This window comes from Sciurus vulgaris (genome assembly GCF_902686455.1).
Source record: "Sciurus vulgaris genome assembly, chromosome: 9".
Lineage (NCBI taxonomy): Eukaryota > Metazoa > Chordata > Mammalia > Rodentia > Sciuridae > Sciurus > Sciurus vulgaris.
In genome coordinates this window covers 79,127,453-79,149,224 of record NC_136469.1, presented here as the reverse complement: position 1 = coordinate 79,149,224, position 21,772 = coordinate 79,127,453, and the positions used below count along the sequence as shown (strand labels likewise).

Sequence of the window (21,772 nt, the reverse complement as noted above, 5' to 3'; positions counted from 1 at the left end):
CTCCCACAATAATTTTGGGAAATTTTAATATCCCCAAATAACTAAAAATAAGCAGACAAAAATTAGAAACTAGAAGATGTAAACAATTATTAAATTTTACTTAATCCCATAATCCAACTGATACTGTCTGTATTTAATGTTCAAAATACATACTGTTTTCAAGTGTATATAAACTTCCATGAAAATTGACCATACAGTGATCCATAAACAACCATAATGTTTCCATGACTTTAAGACCAAAATAACATAGAATATATTCTTAAACTATAGTATAATGAGTTAGAAATCAATATCAAAAAAATTATAAAATTCTCAACTATAACATCAAAACTTGCAAAATGTAATTAAAAAGACACAGTATTAAGTACAGGTAATAGAAAGAAATTATAAATAAAATGACTTAACTGTTCCTCTTAGAAAGTTAAAAAAATAAAAGTAAATGACACCAAGCAGGAGGAGGAAGAGGAGGAGGAGGAGGAGGAGGAGAATAAAAAAGATGCACAAAATAATAAAAAATACAATATAGATACTCAACACAGTCCCAAAATAGTATCTTTGAAAAGACTAATAAAACTGATAAATTCATGGAAAGATGGGGGAGAGGAAAATATATAATTACTTAAACTGGAAATGAGAAGATATCATTATAGACACTACAGATTTGAAAAATGAATGAATAATATCAACAACTGTTTTGAAAATTCATATGATATGAAAAAAATCCCTAGAAAAATAAAACATAATAAATAGAATACAAGAAGAAATAGAAAATCTGATTGGCAATAAAGAAATTGAATAAAAATGAAACCACCCCAAGAAGGGATTCTATATCCAGGAAACTATATCATTAAATTTTCCAGACATTTAATGAAAAATAATACTAATCTTACGTAATGTTTCTAGAAAATAGAAAAGAGGGAATTTTCTCAACTTATACTATAGTTCCAGAATAGCCTGATAATGAAAAAAAAATTAACAGAAAGAAAAATAAAAGTTAATATCTCTAAAAATATAGACACAAAAGCAAAATGAAGAAAAAGTATGTAAAATGAATACTCTAGATCAGAATGAAAATTAACGAATGTAATTAACCACATGAAGAGAATAAAGAAGGAAAAAATAAGTAATTAGATGCAGAAATAGTCAATAAAATTAAATACCTGTAATAATTTTTAAATTTAAAAAGTTCTTAGCAAATTAAGAATAGATGGAAATCTTAATCTGATAAAACACATCTATAAAACGTGAACACAGAAAACATCATATTACATTGTGAAACACTGAGAGGTTCACAACAGATATTAGAAATGGGACATTTCAGTTCCACCCTGAACTGCAAGTCTGAGTAAATTTAATAAGGTAAGAAAGAAAGAAACAAAAGAAAAAGAAAGGAAGAAAGAAAGAAAATATGCAAACAGGAAAAAAAGAAATAAAATAAAACTGTCATTCATTCAAAAAGACATGGTGGTTATGTATGTGAAAAACTCAAAAGAATGTACAGGTAACTTATCAAGATCTAGAAGTGACAGCAATAAGATCACTGGATAAAAAGTCAATATATAAAATTAATTATAGATCTATATTCAAATCTATAGCAATCAAAAATAAAAAACTAGATATGACAATTTAAAGTAGAACAAAAACATCAACTATGTAGGATTATATCTAACAAAGATGTATTAGACCTCTACACAGAACAGTACAAAAGAGATATAAAAGAAAACCTAAATAAATGGAGAAATATACCATGGTTGTGGATGAAAAGACTAAAATTTTTAATGGTGCTTATTCAATTCAAATTGATCAGTTTCAATGAAATTCTACTTGACATTTTTAAACACAGAAATTGACATGATGATTCTAAAATTTTTAAAGTCATAAAAAGTTTCAAGAATAGCCTCATGAAATTGAAGAACAACCACAAAACAGATAGTGGATATCAAGAATTTCTATAAATCTAAATAATTAAGAGGACATATTATTGGCACAAGAATGGAAAAAAAGTCCTATGGTACAGAATTCAAGGCCCAGAAACTAGCCTACACATGCAGGGATACCTATGTATGACCAACAGTTGTCCTTCAGAAGGGAAAAAACAGGCTGCAGTAGAAGATACACTGCAAAGTACTCATCATTGTTAACTAGTAAGGAAAAGAAAACTAAAGCCACAATGAGATACCACAACATATGCACCAGAACAGTGAAAAAGACTGATAATGCCAAATGCCATTGGTGGTAGGAATATTTGTTCAACAACTTTAGTAAACATTTTGCAATTTATGTTAAGTTTGAACTCAGAAATAATGTACTGCCCAGCTATTTCACTTCTAAGTTTATATCCGCTGTAAGTCATACATAAATGCACCGCAAGATGTGCAAAAATGTTCATGGCAGCATTATCCATACATGTTAACCACCAGAAGCAACCAAACGTCCATCAATAATGGAATTAATAAATTGTATTTAGTTGTACAATTGACATTATATAGTAGTGATAATTCATAAGCCATTACTATGTACAAGTATATAAATAAATCTCAGTATATAAACAAAAGAAGCCAGAGTATGAAGAGTAGATCCTCTATATTTATATTAAATATGCACAAAGTAGTCTATGGTAATAATAAACTGACAGAAGCAGCCTTTGGGGTGAATAATGGATAGAGTTTAAAAAGGGGATACGGAACTTCTGAGATTCTGGTAATGTATTTCTTGATAATGGCATGTGGTTACATGGGTGTATTAATTTTATTACTGGTGCACTTCTATAAAATATTTTTTAAGTGTATGGCTTGGGAGTCAGAAAATCCTAGGCTCAAATCTCAGTTCTGCTACTTCCTAACTTCATGATTTTGGATAAGTGGCTTAACCTTTCTGAATCCGAGATTTCTCATCTGTGTCTTGGGCACAGTAATCATACCTACTTTATAGGAATATAATGCACTCGAACTCAGAAAATGTGGTACTAAATACTACATGCTAATAGTAGTAAGGGTGATGAAAATAGTATTAAGTAGTTGGTACAAAAAGTAGTTACAGGATATTTTTTTTTCCCAGGGGGAAAGAATGGGATGTGAGAAGTTTTTAAAAAAACACAGAACACTTCCAAAGAGCACTTCCAAGACCCTCTGCTCAGTTCAAAGTTCCTCCAGTGGAGCTAGATCTCAAATTCATACCATCAGAAGCAACATCAGTAATCCTCTTGTAATCCTTTTATACCCCCAACTTACATCATCAACATTCTTTAAAGCAATAAGTTTCCATCCTCTAAGTTGTTCAGGAAGTTTCACATGTCAAAGTTCACTCATATTTCCTACAGTGTGGGGCTCTCAATCTTTGTTCTCCATCCTGTATCTTACAAGTCTCAGTTCTCACTGTTTTTGTCATGTCTAACGATGTTATTTTGCAACCTTCTTTGCATAAGGCTCAATGCAAAGCCAGGGGCCAGTAGGCTCTGCCTTCTTTCATATCTATCAAGAATTTCCTGTGAGCAAAGGGCATGTAGCAACTTTACTTGTATGGTATTTCACAGCTTGATTATAAATACAAATATAAAGCACACTTACTAACATGGAACCCTGGGCTAGTCACTTAACTTCTGTCTTCTCAGTTATAAAACAATAATACACACAGTCCACAGGTCACAGGATTTCAGAGAATTAAATTAGTTAACAACATAAAGCACTAAAGACAGCACCTAGCACATAAAATATACTACATGAGGGTTAGCTATTACTGATAAATCAGCAAGTTACCAGTAACTTAAGAACAGAGTTAGAACAGTTGTAAAATCTCTATACTCTCTACTTAAAACCTGATGTCACTGGGGGAGATCACTTTGAAATGTTGGTAAAACTTCTGACAATTTAGCCACTTTGCTTGTCCAGTCTTCCTGGGCTCAGGGTACCCACAGGCCTACTGAACTCAACTGGCCCCAAACATGCCAGCCCACCTAGTCGCCCTGCAGTGTACTCCTCCCTTGAAACCCAGCTCAAGATTTTCTCTTCTTTCCCTGATCCTGCCTTATAAAAAGTATTCCCTCCTTCCTCCCAATGCCAATATTTTAAAATATTAATCACACAAGCCTGAAATAAATTTAATTTCCTGAAGAAACTCTGATGTTCAACTCTGGATATGACTATGCTTTCTGCATCCTCTTATTACCTAACATCTAGAACTGTACCTGGCACACATTAAGAATTCTACAAAATCAAGAAAGCTGAAGGACATTTGAATTCTTTCTCTTTGTTTAAATATCATGGTTACATGGACAAGAATGAGGGCCAAAAAGTCAATCACATGATAAAAAGGCATAGATGATAAACAGGAAGAGCATCTCTCTACTTCTTATTCCCCCAATAAAATTTTCTGCGTGATAAACCAACAAAAAATACCTAATAACAGCAAAGATTTATAAATTAAGAAACTAGCATGAGAAAAGTGAGGTCATTGTGTGGATAATCAGAAAACAGGCATGACTTTCTCCTGTCAATTCTCTTACCTATTGCTCATGTGATCAAGCACAGTTGTAATTTAATCATGTTTGCTGTTACTTCATGCTCACAACAAAATTTCTCTCTTTCTTTCTTAAGTTTATGCAGATAATCCTATTCCCGTGAGCATCAAAAAACAGGGTTTAATAATGAAATGTTGAAAACAACCAAAAGTTATAAGGAAATTAATCTGACATATTCAGTGATACGCATAATCATCATTGTGTGGCACAGCAACTTCGTATAAATGGTAAATCATTCCCTTGTGTGTGAGTAATTGGTACTGCTCTTAGATCATTAAATTCAATATTTTGAGAGTAAGCTGCAGGGAGGAGGCCTGACCCTATGACACAAGGGTTATCAGTGGTGGCTGTCTGTTAGAATCATCAGGGAAAGTTTTATAAACCCATATGCCTGGGCTCTCACCTCAAACCAATTTAACTAGACTCCCTGGGGGTTGGACCCAGGCATCAGTATTGTTTAATATTCCCCTGGTGATTACTTATTAAGAAATACATCTGTAAACAAGAAAACATAAGGGAGTTTGAATTTGTTCCTTCCATCTCTAGTTCCATAGCACTGAACTGGGAAAATGCTTTAATCGATGGCTCACCATGAAATCAATCAATTAATACTAAGTAACAATAACTGATTAATAATAATCAATTAATGTTTGTTACAGGATTTTGACATAGTATGATATGACAAAAAAGTACAAAAATGAGTAAATTCTTATTTTCCTCTTCCTCTTCCCAGAATCCTAATGTAGAACCTGAAATATGGCTGGTACTGGGAACACACTTATCAAGTCATCCCTCAGACTCAAAACATTTTTTTTGCAAATTTTGTGATAAAATAGAAGTACCTAAAATATACCTTATTTTTAATTGGATAGCTCAGTAGCATTAAGTATATTCTCATTGTTCTGCAACTAATACCACCATCCATCTCCAGAATTTTTCTCATCTTTCCAGCTCTGTACCTATTAAAAACTAAACTCTGTTACCTACCTCCTTCCTGCCCCTGATAATATCCATTAGAATGAAGCTCATGTCTCTATGTTTTTGACTACTCTACATATCTCATGTATGTGGAATCACAAATATTTATCTTTTTTGAGTTTGGCTTATGTCATTTTATATAACATCTTCAAGGTTCATTTATGTTGTACCAGGGTCAGAACTTCCTTTTTAAGGTTGGGTAATACCCCATTGTACATACACACTGCATTTTACTTCTCCCTTCATCTGTTGATGAACAGTGGGTGGCTTCCATCTTTAGCTATTATGAAGAATAATGCTAAGAACATGAATGATCAAGTCCACGTACCTGGACTTTCTATATACCCACAGCCAGCATTCTCAACCAGGGAATCTCACTTCAGGGAAGTCAAAGAGCCTAGTATGGTGTGCTGAATTCCAAGATGGCCCCATGATCTCTACCTGTGTAGTCACGTCCTTGTATAACCTCTTCACCTTCAGTGGGGACGGAGCTGGTAACGTGGTCCTCATCAACAAAGTGTAAAAACAGTGATGGGAGGGCCACCACAAGCACAATACCTGTCTTAGCCAAATGTCAAGAGGCTCTGAAGAAGGAAGCTGCCCTGTGGTAAGAGGGCCTGGGGGAGGATTTCTGGGTAGCCCTTAGGAGTCGAGAGCAGCCCCAGCTGACAGCCAAGGAAAATGGGGACCTTAGTCCTACAACCACAGGAACTGAATCCATACAACAATCACATAAGCTAGGAAGAGGATCTCTTCCTCTAGAAAGCTCTAGAAAGGAACATAGCCAGCTGAACCCTTGACTGCAGCCGTGTGAGACTGAGCAGGTGACCTAAATAAGGCATACCTGGACTCCCAATCTACAGACACTCCAAGATAGCAGGTGTCTATTGTTTAAGCTACTAATTATGTGGTAATTTACTACACAGCAATAAAAATTATATCTGGATTTCCCTGAGTTTCTATTCCCAGGAACTTTCAAATAGTATCTTGTTCTGCTCATATTCAATTTCCCTTTCCTCCTCTCCTCTGGAGAGAGGGAACTGGAAGCTCCAGCTTTTTATTTTCCTCATATTTCCTAGAATTTGATCTATAAATCTCAAAGGGACCATCAAAGCTTCTGCTTGAAATTTACCAAAATTGATTTGGTATAACAACAATAAAATCACTCTGGAAAGATTAAATGGATATAATGTGTGCTTGATCACTCATGCTGTAGTATAAATTATGTATCGTCTGGTCATTCTATTCCAGGCTATAGATCTCAAAAAAAAATTTTTTTTAAATTAAACACTGTCAAGACTGCACTGGAAAACTTAGAACTAACAAGCACTTCAAAGACAAAATAGTTTAGAGTAAAACTTTAAAGAAAAGCAACAGTTTTAAAGGATAAATGGAAGAAATGAATCTTCCACAATGAAGGTCTTTAGACCCTCCCGAAGGGACTAAAAACCTGAAAGGTTTTATCCTGATCTTCAGGTCTTTTCCCTTTTGTGAGAATTCCATTGCAGTTTAAACTCTAGAAAAAGTCAGATGACAGGAGCTGAGATGCTCTGACTTATTGAAAGAAGGGAAGTTCTCTGGAAACAACCACAGAGCTTATGAGCAGGCAAAGGCCAGGGGCCCTGCTTCCCTTTGACCCAACCAGCAAGGAGAATAAAGGCTGCTGTCTTCTCAACTCAACTATTTCTATTATGGTGTTTTCTGGGTATCTAGCAATGAAATAGGCAGTATCTGGAATAGCATCGAAGGTTTTTGAGTGAAAAATTGGGTCAGAAAAGAGCAGCCCATCTCAGAGGACACTTAGAAGATACAAATGAGGAGAGCTGGCAGCTCCTGCCCAGGCCTCCAAGACAGTGGTACAAAGCCAGCACCGTTCAATTCCAAACTTCTGTGGAGCCAAGCAGATCCAAAAATCGCTGTTAATGTCCTAAAAGTTAAGAAGATAGCAAGCAAAATAAAAGAAATATCAGTTTCAGAGTTGCTCTGATACTGAGAATGGGGGAAGATTAGGAACAAAATAAAAGTGTCTGTGAAAAAATGGGAGAAGGGAGACAAAGAAAAGGGAAGAAGGGAAAGAAGACAAGATTACAAAATGAGCTTTACTGATTCAATATTTGATAAATGTTGACCTGAATGTGTTAGTCTGAAGAAATAAAGGGAACCTTGAACTTTCTAGCTACTAGTCAAATCTATCGGGGTCAAAAATTGCTATGAGTTGCCTGAAGCATAAAAATAGCATACAACACCCTCTTAGGAATGCAGCCCACAATGAGAACTGCACTTCTGACTATTCATAACAGTAAGGCATCAATCCTGAATGTTTTCTGAGGCTTCTTTAACATTTCTCCTAACACCTAGTGACTAACAGACTGGAAGTTTTGAGGATGAACTGAGGAGTAAAGGGCAGATATAAGCAAAGCAGATCATCTGAGGTTTGAGAGAGGGCAGAGGTGGGCAGGCTGAGTGAGTCCTTTGACTACTTGAGAAAAGAAAGGTCAGAGGCAGGAAGTTAGAGGGGCCAGCTGCCAGCACTTGCAAAGGCTTCTAAAGCTTAATGGACTGCATCTAGATGGCAAGGCAGGTGCCACTTAACTGCAGTCACTCTGTTAACTTCTCCCTGCTTTTTACTTCTTTACTTTGAAGTTTAACAACAACTCTCACCCACCCCACCCCCCAAAAATGCACCAAGCCTGGCTGTATAACCCCAAGTGCAGCCATTCACACTGGAGGCTACAGAGTCTGGAAATGTGTGCACTGTGGTAGAGAACACACACTTGATATCAGGGAGACTCACTGGAAACCTAGTACTATGAACATTACAAGTTGACTAATGACTCTAAGGTTTTACTTCCTTTTAGATAACAGGAAAAATTAACACCATCTCATTTCACAAGTCTAAAGCCTCAGGAAATGATGGATGGTAAACAACCAACATCTAATAGTTAACTGATAACTTAGGTTTCTCAAGCCATCCCTCAATAGCTAGTTCTGATCTGGGTGTCTACACACACATTATTGTCATACAGTATGACCTTTTGTTTTCAAACATCTATCCTTCACTAAACACATAACCTGGCTGCCTTTACCCATAGCTTCTAGCTATCAGATTACCACAAGACTGGATTTTTTTCTTCTTTCATGCTTTTTACAGAGAGCTTCATTGGTTTTTTTGTTTGTTTGTTTGTTTGTTTTTTGTTTTCCAAAACTTAGGTTAAGCCAGGCATGGTGGCGCACACCCATAATCCCAGAGACCTAGGAGGTTGGGGCAGGAGGACTGCCAGTTCAAGGCCCATCTTGGTAACTTAGTGAGACCCTCAGCAACTTAGTAAGACACTGTCTCACTAAAAAGAAAAAGAAAAGAAAAAAAGGCTGGGAGTGTAGCTCAGTGGGCAAGTGCCCCTGGGTTTAATCCCCAGTACCCATAAATAAATAAGTAAACAAATAAATGAATAAATACTTAGGAGGTTAAGGTCATAATGTTTATAAGCACATGCACCAATTTTTTGATGAATGGTAAGTCTGCACATATACTCTTAAAAATCCATCAAAACAAGATACAGAAACTTTCATACAGCACCATGTAAGTTACTAATTCATGAGCAAAAAATCACAGGGCTTCCCTCCAGCAAAATTTCCTCTACCTGGAAACAGACCACAGCAGCATTTCTGGAAGCATAGTTTTCAGGGAGAAATAACAATAGTAGGCAGTTGTTTCTAATCATAGCATTTAAAAAAATCTGTTTCTGATTATATATTTAATTTTTTGTGCCAAGTCTTCCCCACTAAAATGTGAAAAGTCCTCCTCTAATTTTCATCTCTGAAAAATTACCTAAGAGTGGTTAGAGTAGAACCTGATAGCAGGTTTTCAAGTTTTGAATTCTGGTTCCAAAATTAAAACCTGTGTAACCTTAAACAAGTTATGTAATTCCACATCTCAGCTTTCTCATATATGAAGACGGGGTGATGGTGCTGAGGCTAGGGCTCAGTGGTAGAGCACTCGCCTAGCATGAGTGAGGGTGGGTTTGATCCTCAGCACCACACACAAAAATAAACAAACAAAATAAAGGCATGCCATCTGTCTACAACTACAAAAAAAATTTTTTTAAAGGGGGGATGATGATATCTATCTTATATGTTTGTCATGAGGATTACATGATTCAATATCCATGAGGTATTCAGAATGGGCTAGCACAGATTAGTGATGTATAAATATTGTTTCTGTCCATAGAAACTTTCTTATTTAATAAAGGAAACACATTTCTTGAATTCACATTCGATTTCCCAGTACTGCTTTAGAAAGAAGCACAAATAATAACAACATACTCTCCCTCACTCGTTTTCCACATCTTACTTAAAACGTGTGACTCACTTGCATTTTCTACTTTTACCTATCCTGCTCCTGGGGCGGGAATGATAAATACAACTAATTGTCCTTCCTAAAACCGGAGCCAACATCTGAAGTTAGATGGCAAGTCGTTGTTTTATCTTTCCTTTTCATGAAAGAACAATAGTTTCAAATGATAGTTTAAGCATTCTTAGCAAAAAAACAGTCATACAGCTACTTGCCAGATGTCTCTGATTAATTTGCCTGTGTTCCACCAGACATTCAGCATGAGCTTGTAATTTTGCTCTGCCAGTGCTGAAGTTTGTTAAATGACGTCTCTACATAAACAGAAAACTTAATTTCAGTAAAAGGTCTGACCTCTGGATGCATGGTTGTCTCAATGCTCAAGAGGGGTCAGAGACAGATAGAAAAGCTATCTGCTCTTCTCTCTGCCCTCCTTTGCCACTGATATCCAGTCTTCAGTCTTAAGTACTCTATGTGATGCATATGTGATCTTCCATACACACCACAGTTTGGGTCATCAGATGGATCAAAAACATTCTCCACATCCTTTTCTCTCAGGCCCGAGCTCTGAGGATGCAGTTCATCCCAGTTCCACATGAAAGAAGCAGGAAGCACCATTGTTCTTACTACCAATCAATGGAGGGGTATCATCAAAAAGAAGACTGGTGCCCAAACTGGTCTGACTGGAGGCCTTTCATCTTTGTGGGCAGACCTTAAAACACTGAGCAGGACTGCAGAGAAGAAGTGGTTTCAAGGTCAGGAGTCTTGTATTCCAGTCCTAGCTCTCTGGCCTTTCATGGTATCTTCTGTAACTCCCCTGCACCTATCTCTGCATTCTCCAGGAAGGAGGATAGCATGAAATCATATTTAAGGTCCTTCCAGTTCTAAGATCTTTTGATGTTCACCAAATTACATTTAAATCAGAGATCAGAATATTTGATAGTACTCTGACTTGTCATGTGATTTATGATACTTCAAAAACGTTGAGTGTCTATAATAGAAACAGGCTATATGTCTGCATAGCTATAAGCTTTTGGAGATCTAAAATGGTCTGCAGGCACAAAGCCAAGCCACTACAAAGGGTTATGAAGGTCCAGTGCAGCTTCCCAGCAATTCCATTTAGGGTCCACCTCAATCTAATAGTCACATTCTTATTTTCAGTGGCTTCACACTGGTCTAACTTTGTCTATAAAGTGTTCTTAAACTTCACTAGGTCATAATTCTCATTTCCTGCCATAGCAGTTATAATCTAAACCACATAGTCTAGAATTGCAATATCTATTTCAGCAGCCATTAGACATGTGGGTATTTAATTTTACAATGAATTAAAATTAAAAATCCAGTCCTCCAGTTACGGCAGACACATTTTAATTGCCTAGAAGCTACATTTAGCTTTTGGCTACCATCTTGTTGAATATAGATTATAAAAAATTTCTGCAACTAACTGCAGAAGGTTCAACTACACAGCACTGAATTACTTTAGAACATGATCTTAAAAAGCAGACTTGAGAATTTTGTGAGACAAATGTCCACATTTCCCAGTACCATTAGAGTGCCATTATATATTCCTCCATATAAAGCATGGAGGAGCAAGTACATAGTTTATGCTCTTGGACACTAAATGTCTACTTGATGGGTACAGGACAACAAAGCTGGTATGAGCTGGGTTTCTCCTGAAGTTGAAGCATGTCACTCACCATTCACAATACATTTGAGAACAGAGGACTCACAGACTGATGTTCATGAGTTAGAGTCTCTTGTGAATTGTTGAATCTAAATTCTCAAATTTGCAATCTATCATTCTATCAAATTGCATCCTCTGGTATCTGTTAGTGCTTCATATCTTCCTAATATTGTTAGTAATAGTCTCCCCTCAGTTTCTTCCTCACTTAAATTCTTATCAGAGACTTTCATTCCTTTTGACAAAATTACTGAAACTCTATCCAATGGCTTTCTGTTCCAGTGTGAAGGGTAAACTTTATTCAAAATGTAGTTTATACATCTGTAGTAGGAATAAGTTTAACCTTAGATTCAGTCAGGAAACTTTATAAAAGTTTGACAAATAAATCATAAGAAGTAAGAATAAACAGAGAAGTCATTTTGACTGAGGCTCTTAAATTCTCTAATATCTAGCAAGCCCTGCTTGATAGAGTAGCCAAACCAATAGATACTGTGCATAATTCTTTTATCAGGGGAAGATACTCCCATCTTCTTAATGCTCTAACTTCTAGAAAACTGTTACTTACAAAATTTTGCATAAAACAGATAATGAAAAGATTCAAGGTTTACTTTTGGTTCTTCTCCCAAACTAGAACTTCTTGGAAATGGAACATAAATTATTGGAAATAAAAACTGAAAAATTAAGTTTCTGAATTGGTGAAGTTAGTTGTATTTAAGCATTCATTTCTTAACCTAAGGAGAGATATAGTTGTATTTTTCAAAGAGAAACTGAGGCATACACCAGTTAATGAAAAAAGAATGGCTCCATATTCTATTTTTTTAATTTAGAAGCACAAGGCTCTGAGAAAGCAGATGAGACATTTTAGGGCATGAATGATCTAGTCTGCTTTTTTTAGGTTCAATCATTAAGGAACGAATTAATTCATTTCCTCCCCCTGACCTCATCATAGACTTGTACCCATGTAGCCTGCCTTTAGGGTGAGGACAATCATCGATAATCTTTATTCAGGAGTTATGTTGGTTTTCCTGCGTCCCACTCACTGGAGAGAAGAAAAGGAATGCCACTTGTCTCCAAAATTGACAGCACAAAACTACTGATTTTCTTTGCCTGGTTATAAAAGAGCTAATAAATAAGTTCAAAAAAATATGCTTATCTCAGATTATTTAGCACCAGGAAAATGGTATTTTGCTTCAAAATGAGCATAACTCTTTGAACAAAGTAATTGAACAAAATCTTTCTAAGAGAAGAGATCTATTGGCCTATGTAGGATTAGGGTCAAAGAAGATGAATTGCTACTAAACTCTCTGACACATTGTCCTACATATGAAAGCATATTTCTACTCAAAAATATTTGATGGGATAAAGTATTTACATACATATATATAGTTACATAATACATAATATACAATATTACTATATATTAATATGTCTCTGATATATCAAAAAATAACACTGGATGATAGTCAATTTTGAAAAACAAGTACAAGTTTGTGACAGCTCAAATTTCTGAATTCATATCATTAAAAATAAATATTACTTTTAAAGAAGAGTACATAAGATCTTTCTAAACAAATGAATAATAAAATATTTGACTTAATAAAACTTTCCAGAAACCTTATATTAATCATATTTCTTTTGGCCACAGAATATTATGATTAATAATCCAGTGTGACTAGTTTCCTTAACAAATATTTATCAATCATTTCATATATGCCACATACTACTGTCAACAAACTGATGAGTTAAACCTCCCTTTGTAATTTTGTTGTCAAAATTAATCTTTTATTTGCTTAAGCTGAAAGCTTTACCCTGATTTATATTATGTGTCTATGAATAAATTAAAATTTGATTTAATTTCACAGCTCTTGCATTTTGCAGCAGTGATGCAGGCTAAGTCAAGGCAATATCAAGGCAAAAGATCTCATTTCAATTAATAAATATTTACTTTTTTAAAAATCATGAAAAAAGGGATTCCTAACTCATATCTGTAATCAATCTCTCCTGGTCAGGAAAACCAAAATTAAGCCAGAAAAAAAATATATACACACATATAAATATTCATATACACATAAGATTGTTGTGATAAATATTTATATGCTCTTTTAAAACTTCTAATTTTTGTTCCAAACATAAATAAATGATAAAGAAATCAAAATGCTAATCACGTATACATGCTGTATGCGTGTTGAAATATCACACTGTATCCCATAAGTATGTATAATTATGTTAATTAAAAATTTTTATTTTTTACTTTTTTTATTAAAATGTTTTTTATTTTTACAGACACATTTTGATTCATTGTACACAAATGGGGTACAGCCTTTCATTTCTATAGCTGTACAGATGTATATTCATGCCATTCATGTAATCATACATATATATAGGGTAATACTGTCTGTTTCATTCTACTATTGATCTGTCCCCTACCACCCCCACCCCATTTTCCTCTACACCATCCAAAGTTCCTTCATTCTTCTCTTTCCCCTGCCACCCCCCAATAAAAAATTTTTAAAGTGAAAAAATTCTAAATTTTAAAATGAATTCTAGATTTTAATTGTTCCCTCTTCCTAAATGGTCTTTCCACTTTGTCTCGGCTTGTTTTTGACCTTCAGATCTCAGCTCAAGGTCATTGCCTCAGCCAGGCCTTCATGATAATCCTGCTCCTCTTTCCTCCTTCCCTTCTTTCCCTCTCATCCTTTACACCAGCCATTATACTGCTGACTTTCATTATATCATTTATCCTAATTAATCATTATACATCTCTTATTTGTTTCTGGGTGTACGATCTCCCCCACAAAAAAGGATCTGGAAATATTTATTGTAAGCAGTCAACACAGTGGCTGGCAGAGAACAGTGCTCAACATAAACTGGAGCGAATGAAGTCAAGCCTCCTTTGAGCCTCCAGCATGATGCTGCGGACTAACTAAGTACTTAAGAAGTGGTTTTTGCTATACATATTCATATTTCATTTTGATTTGTGTACATTTGTATGTCTACTCTAGAAAAAGAAGAAGTGTAGACATCTTAAACCTACCTACTTAATCCTCCAGGGTTTGCAAGATAATGGACAGCACTTTTAGTAAACTCAGAAACTCATTATGTCTGTATTCCTATATGTACACACGAAGTCCACATAAAGTGCAATTTCTGCTTCAAAGAAAAGTTCCGCTTAATGAGAGATGCTTTTGCAAAACAAAACCATTTGAGAATCCCTTGTATCCCCATATCTGAGAGTTTACATGATCGTCACCATTCAGGAGCCTTCATACTCACCACTCTAGTCTCTCTTAACATTAAGGCCATCCAAGTTAAAAGGGCATGGGACTTCTTACCTGGAGTCTTTTCTTACTCTTGCTTTCTCAAAGGAAAACTCAGGGGGCTTGTTGAGGTCATAGGTTCGGGTTGTTGGCTCAGCAGACACCCCGGCCTTTGCTCCCCTTCTGCTATGGAGAGAGACCAGTCCCGAGGTCTTTCGGTGGACCTCAAGAGGCACTTTATCCAGAGATGCCTGCAGTGGGCTTCCTCCCTGCATATGTACCACATCCTGAAGCTTGTTCAGCTGGATGCACTTGTTCTGGAGCTCCTCCGTGAGCTCAGCAATGGCCACGGTCTGTTTCGACAGCTGTTCCCGTAGTTCCTTCAAATGGTACTCCCGCTCTTGAATCTCAGCATCCTTCCTCCTCAGCTCTCTCTCCAGTTCTGTCACCTTGCTCCGCAGGGCATCAGTGCTGAGGTTCCCAGAGTGGCCATCTGGATGCTTTGAATGTTTGGGTTTCACTGAACCATTTCCCATGTTGCTCAGGGACCTGAGACGAGACACAGAATCAGGAATGACCAAGTGGGGTTTCATTTTCCAACAGTCCCCACCACCCCATCTCACTCTGTTTCATAAATAGAAACACACAGCAGTCATCATCATTCGATGAGCAATAAATGTACCCATGCATCCAGAAGAGAAGCTAGTAATTGATTTCCTTTATCCTTCTGTGAAGAGGAGTTGACATTTGGTTTCATTCTTCCCCATTCCTTTGCAAGCACAAGTATGGCATCTAAGCATTTTAAACAAGCAACTTGGATTACCTGCTGTTCTCTTTGGGTTTTCTCTCTGCACAGTTGTCAAAAGCCTCACAACAATGCTGTAATTTGGATGTCAGCATGGCAAAGATAAGATGCAAAGAAGCAGCCACAGAGACAGAGGCTTAGGAATGTCACAAGTCTGGAAGCTCCCTAAGTGGCTATAGTAAAAAGATTTCCCTTAATTTAGAATACAATGCATCTGCTTTCCTCACAAGGGGAGAATTTGTTAGTGATAATGGCACACACCTATAATCAGCAGCTAGGAGGCTGAGGCAGGAGGATTGCAAAAGCAAAGCCAGTCTCAGCTACTTAGCAAGACCCCAAGCAACTCAGTGATACCCTATCTCTAAACAAGATACAAAAAAGGGTTGGGGATGTGGCTCAGTGGTTAAGTGTCCTTGGGTTCAATCCCTAGTACAAAATAGTAGTAGTAATAATAATAGTAATAATAATAATGATCACTGTTAACAACTTCTGGATTGTGATCCCTAGAAGGAAACAGAGGCATGAAGATTCTTCTATATCCTTTACTTTCTGTCCTGAAGTTGGGTTGTCCAAAAAATGATGACCTATGGTGCCAAGTTCTCTTCTTCTATCACCAAGAATGTGCTCAGTGTGGGCCCCAAAGCAAGCACTAATCCAGTGAATCTCAATATGATAGGAAGATCAGGGGTTATGAGGGATGATTTTAATTGCTTGAGATTTTTTTTTTTTAGTTCAGTAACTATGTATTTATTTTACCAGTTATTAGAAATATAAACTATTGGCATTACAAATTTATGTTACTTCAGTGGAGGCTAAATTAGTTATTTTAGGTTTGCTGAGCCAATTCAATGAAAACAAAAATAAATCATCTGTAGGTAATAAGCACATATGAACAAAATCAAAAAATATAATGCAAACAGATGAAGTTCAGGAAATAATGCTCTGATGAATTACCATAAGTTTAAACATTTTTAGGTTTGAACCTTTACCTGTTAACTTCATACTTTCTGTCTCTGAAATTTTTGTTAGCCGTACCCAAGAAGCATTGTAACACTTATAAACTAAACCTGAATTACTGTTGGTTATCTAAAATAAGAAGACAAATAAAACTTTGAAGCTTTCTACATATTCTTGCCTCTCTCCCCCTCCAAATTTCAAATTTCAATAGAAATGAAATGCTTAGACTTCCTGCCCTAGAAAAATATAGATGTAAAGATATAACACAGCCTCTAAGTTTCAAACAGATACAATCAAATAACCAATGCAAGTTTCGTAAGATAGATGGTACTAACCAAAAATAAATGTATTTATAAAAGTAATAGTGCAACACTGGGATACTCCTCATACAATCTGGGTTTCAAATAGTTATTGAAAACATTAACTTGCAGAGACTTGCCTCAATATGTTGTAGAGATGTGACAAGTTCAACCTTTAACTTTTTGTTCGCTTGGCAGAATTTACTACTCTTATGTATTAAAAAATATATAAGAAGGTTGAGGAAACCAGAATTCAAAGAAATGGCCCTGAATATACTTGAATCTTGAATAAGCAATCAGAAGATGTGAGACTGGGACATGAGAATAAACTTAATTGAGATTCTAAATTACAGACATAGAAAAGGTGCTCTCAAAGGTATCTTACATTAACATTTGCACAAATTCTGAATATGCAGCAGTGAGCCATCTTTTAGATGAGCATTCTTAGATCAAGGAGGGACAGGAAGACAATGGAAATGCTGTGTAAAAAACGAAAGCAAGCATAAACACATTTAAATATAATATTAAACTAACAACTCATTCTTTATTCATGGCACAATTGTTTACTAAGATCTAACTAAGTGTCATATGCTGTATCAGGGCATATCCTTTTATGGAGTTACAGTCAAACTTGACAGAGAAAACAATTCTAGCATTCTAAATATGAAAAGGCTTAGAATCATTTTTTCTCTATGAATAACATTAAAAACAATCTGTGCCAATCCAATAACTTTACAAACCTGAAGCACAATTAGGTAGAGGGTGTTAAATTCTCCCCAAACACCAACTATTCTCTGGTTTTAATGAAGTCAGTTTGGAAGCTGTACAAATCTTTCAAGCTATTTAGAATTTCAAAGAGGGGTGAAATGAGAGTAGCTAACTCATCTTTCCAGTCACTAATTAGAGATAAGTAAATTACTAAGTGGCTCAATACTAGTCTGAGTTCTTATTTAGTCTACCTGCTTAAAATTCTGTTGTCCCTGAAGCCAAGGTTTCAAGTCTCTGGCTTCATAAAATCTAATTAGATTCACTCTGTTTCCTGTATCAGTCACTCACATAAGATATTTCTCAAATATGGATTGCTAGCCACAAGGTGAATTGAACGTCAGCATGCTGCTTCATCAATCTAGCAACTACAGATTATTAAAATCATTCTTACATTCAGAAAGCAGTATATGATGTAACAAGAAATGGCTTTAGAGATGAAGATTCAAATTCAATATGAGAACAGAGTCGGGCTACTCAGAGTTAGAAAACAATCTGCCCTTTCCCAATCTTCTATATATTATTTGGAATCTTTGATATAGTCTTCTTTTCTATAATATGGATATACTTGAATCCATCTCATAGAGTTATTATGAAGATTGCATTTGTAAAGCTCTTGGTGCAAATCCTGACAGCTAGTAGACATCAAGAAAAGAACAGTTCTCTAGATGGGCATTAATGCCCTGGTGTGAGAAGAGACCATGGTGATCATTTCCGGGTGGGGCAGAAGTCTAATAAACTAGATGCCTTCCAACCAAGAAATCATTAACGATTCAAACACCCTTTTAGGGGAGGAGGAATTTGACTCTGGCTGGATTGCGTCTTCCATTGTGAAAAGAAGCCATTCTATATCAACAGCCTAGGAAACAAGACCAATCGAAAAACAGAGTCTAAAAAACATTTTGAATGACACAGAGCCAGTTCTAGAACTGCAAGAACTCCATGGGCTTTGCATTCCTTCATGGAACAGCCTCTACTTATTTTCATACAGTGCTGTGAACTTCTTAAATCAAAAAGACCCATCTAATTATCTTTTTCCCTTTTTCTTTCTTTCTGGTACTGGGCATTGAATCCAGGAGCACTTAACCACTCAGCCAAATCCCCAGCACTTTTTTTAATTTTTAGTTTGAGACATGGTCTTGCTAAGTTGCTCAGGCTGGACTGGAACTTGCTATCCTGCCTCGGACTCCAGAGTCACTGGGCTTAGAGGTGTGCTCCACCATGCCCAGTTCCACCTAATCATCTTTGGAGGTAACAAAGAAACTTGGTTCACTGGGAAGGGAGTAGTCTTCTGCAGAAATGAGAGAGGGGAATAGAGTGAGTAGTGACATGTAGCCTGAACAGACCAAAACTGTGTAGTATTGCAAAATTTCATTATCACATTAATTTGCTCACCACTTAGCACATGCCATCCACCAAGTGGTAAAAGGAGACACATGGAAAGTCACAGCACCTGTGGAAGACCTTTGCCCTCCCATTCATGCCTGACAGTAGATGGGGGAGGAACTGAGTTTCCATGTCTGTTTTTCCTCCAGCACTAAAGTAGTTTGAAACCACAATCCTGGCTCCGATTTAAATAATATCTGTTTTTTTTCTCTACCCATCTGGAGTCTGATATAAATACACTCATATGCACACACTGGTTTATGTATGCATGTAGCTACTTGTTTATCTGTAAATACGGGAGTTGGTACAGTGCTGACTAAGCCTATGGAGCCAGCACCCAGTGCAGGCAGGCACTTTCACTTCATGTTCCTATACACTGGGGCAGGATACTGGGCTTCATGCCAGTAACAGAAGAGAGACACACAAGTAGATGCACAGACAGATAAAATAATGTTGCAAATCATTTAGGGTTGTTAGAGGGTTATAAGAATTGAGCACAACATCTGGCATATGGTATTTGTTTAATTAATATTGGACACTGCTATCATTATTAATAATATGATGTACCCTCCAAAATAATGTATCTTAGTAGAAAAACTTGTTGATCAAAAATATACTACATGAACACAACTTTACAGGAGAACAAAGTCAAAGAACCCACTCTACCTAACTTTGATACTTAGTATAGACTACAATAGCCAAAACAGTATGAAAAGTGAAAGTGACTGTAAAGGATCTGGTGAAGCAGGTAAGTACATCAATCAGACAGAACCAAGGCCCAGAAACAGACTCAAACTATACAGTGACCCGACAAAGAAGCAAAAGCAAATCAGTGAAGAAAGGGTAGTCTTTAAGAAGTGGTACTGGAAAAACTAGACATCCATATTGCACCCCCCAAAAAAAAATCTAGAGGGAGGTTTTACATCTTTCACAAAAATTTTGTAAAAGTAGATTATAGACCTAAACCTAACACACAAAGCTATAAGAGTCCTAGAAGACATAGGACAAAATCTAGATGAGTTTGGGTTTGGTGATGATGTTTTAGGTTAAAAAAAAAAAAAAAAACTAAAAGAATAATTCAGAAAAAGAGGAATTAATAATTTGGAATTCACTAAAATTAAAAATTTCTCTTCAGCAAAAAATTAATTAAGAAGATAAAACAAGAAGCTACAGACTGGAAGAAAGCACTTGGAAAACACATATCTAACGTAAGAGAAATCCTAAACACTCAACAATTAAAACTCAACTGATAAATGGACAAATTATCTGAGCAGACACTTCACCAAAGCTTCACAGATGGCAAATAAGCATATGAAAAGATGCTCAACATCATATGCCATGAAGGAATTTGAAAATTAAATGAACAATGAGATACTACTATACACAGATTAGAATGGTTACAATCCCAAACACCAACAGCATCAAATGCTGGCAAGGATATGCAGCAGCAGAAACTCTCATTCACTGCTAATGGGAATGTAAAATGATAAAGCCACTTCAAAAGGCAAGATGGCAGCTTCTTACAAAGCTAATCCTGCTTCTTGGTTTTTATTCAATTGATAATAAGTGCATGTCTTCACCAAAACCCGCATATGAATGTTTATAACAGTTTCATTCATAATTGCTGACACTTGGAAGCAACCATGACCTTCATTTGGGTTAAGGAATAAACAAACAGTGGTACATCCATACAGTGGAATATTATATAATAATAAAAAGTATATCAACCAATGAGAAGATAGGAAGGAAATTTAAATGCCAATAACTAGAAATTTAAAGACCAATTTGAAACCCTCCATACTGTCTGATTCCAACTATATGGCATTCTGGGAAATATAAAATTTAAGAAGCAGTAAAAACATCACAAGTTGCCAAAAGGCTGGGAAAGGGAAGGAGGAATGAATAGATGGAAAAAAATGCATGTTCAGGGCAGCGAACTTCTTCTGTGTAACACTGTGAAGGTAACCATATGTCATTGCATGCTTGTCAAAACTCCATGGAATACATTACAAGGAATAAACTCTAATATAAACTGTGCACTTTAGTTAATAATAATAATATGTCAACACTGGTTCACCAATCATAACAAATATACCACATTGTTACAAGATGTTAAGAACAGGGGAAACTGATGGAGGGAGAATATATGTACTCTATGTACTTTTCAGCAAAATTTTTTATAAAACTAAGACTACTTTAAAATAGAAAGTCTATTAATTAAAAAAAGAACATGTACTAAAAAATGAGTGTAAGAAAGCTGATGGCACATTCAGGGAACAGGGTAAAATACACGATGGTTGGAAGGAAAGTGATGAGTAATGAAGCTAAAAAAGCAAGACACTGGAGTGAGACACTAAAACTTCATATGCCATGTTATGAGATCTGGATTTTAGTGTAAGCCAAGTTTCTTTTTTTCAAATTATATGGTCAGATCTGCCCTTTAGAAGATAATTTTCTTGGAAATAATTATGGAATGGAGTCAAATAGCTTAGAGGAAATAAGGTAGACTGTGAGGCCATTGTACCAATGAAGGAAGAGGTGATAAGTACAGGACTAAGACCAGTTCAGAGTCTTAACCCTATTCTAATGACTCGATCATCCTGAACTGGGGAAACAAGGACCATCTCCATTGTAATCAGAAGGATTTCATGTTCATTTCAAGTTATGGCTACAGGTCACTGCAGTTTCCTCTTCCCAATAAATCATAAAGCAGATTAGATCCTTCTTTGTGATGTGAGCTGTTTAGCTTGAAATTGGAGGAGTGAATTATACCATCTTTC

The 21,772-nt window shown here is 36.0% G+C and overlaps 1 protein-coding gene across 3 annotated transcripts in view; it reads right to left on the bottom strand.

Moving 5' to 3' along the window:
• PRKG2 (protein kinase cGMP-dependent 2) overlaps window positions 1-21,772 on the bottom strand; it is a 112,257-nt gene that overhangs the window by 73,050 nt on the left and 17,435 nt on the right. For all 3 annotated transcript variants that reach the window (XM_079153460.1, XM_079153461.1, XM_079153459.1), the window contains exon 2: window positions 14,856-15,329. In XM_079153460.1, coding sequence (XP_079009586.1) covers window positions 14,856-15,316 — 461 coding nt within the window. In that variant the 5' untranslated portion in view covers window positions 15,317-15,329. The remainder of the gene's footprint in view (window positions 1-14,855; window positions 15,330-21,772) is intronic.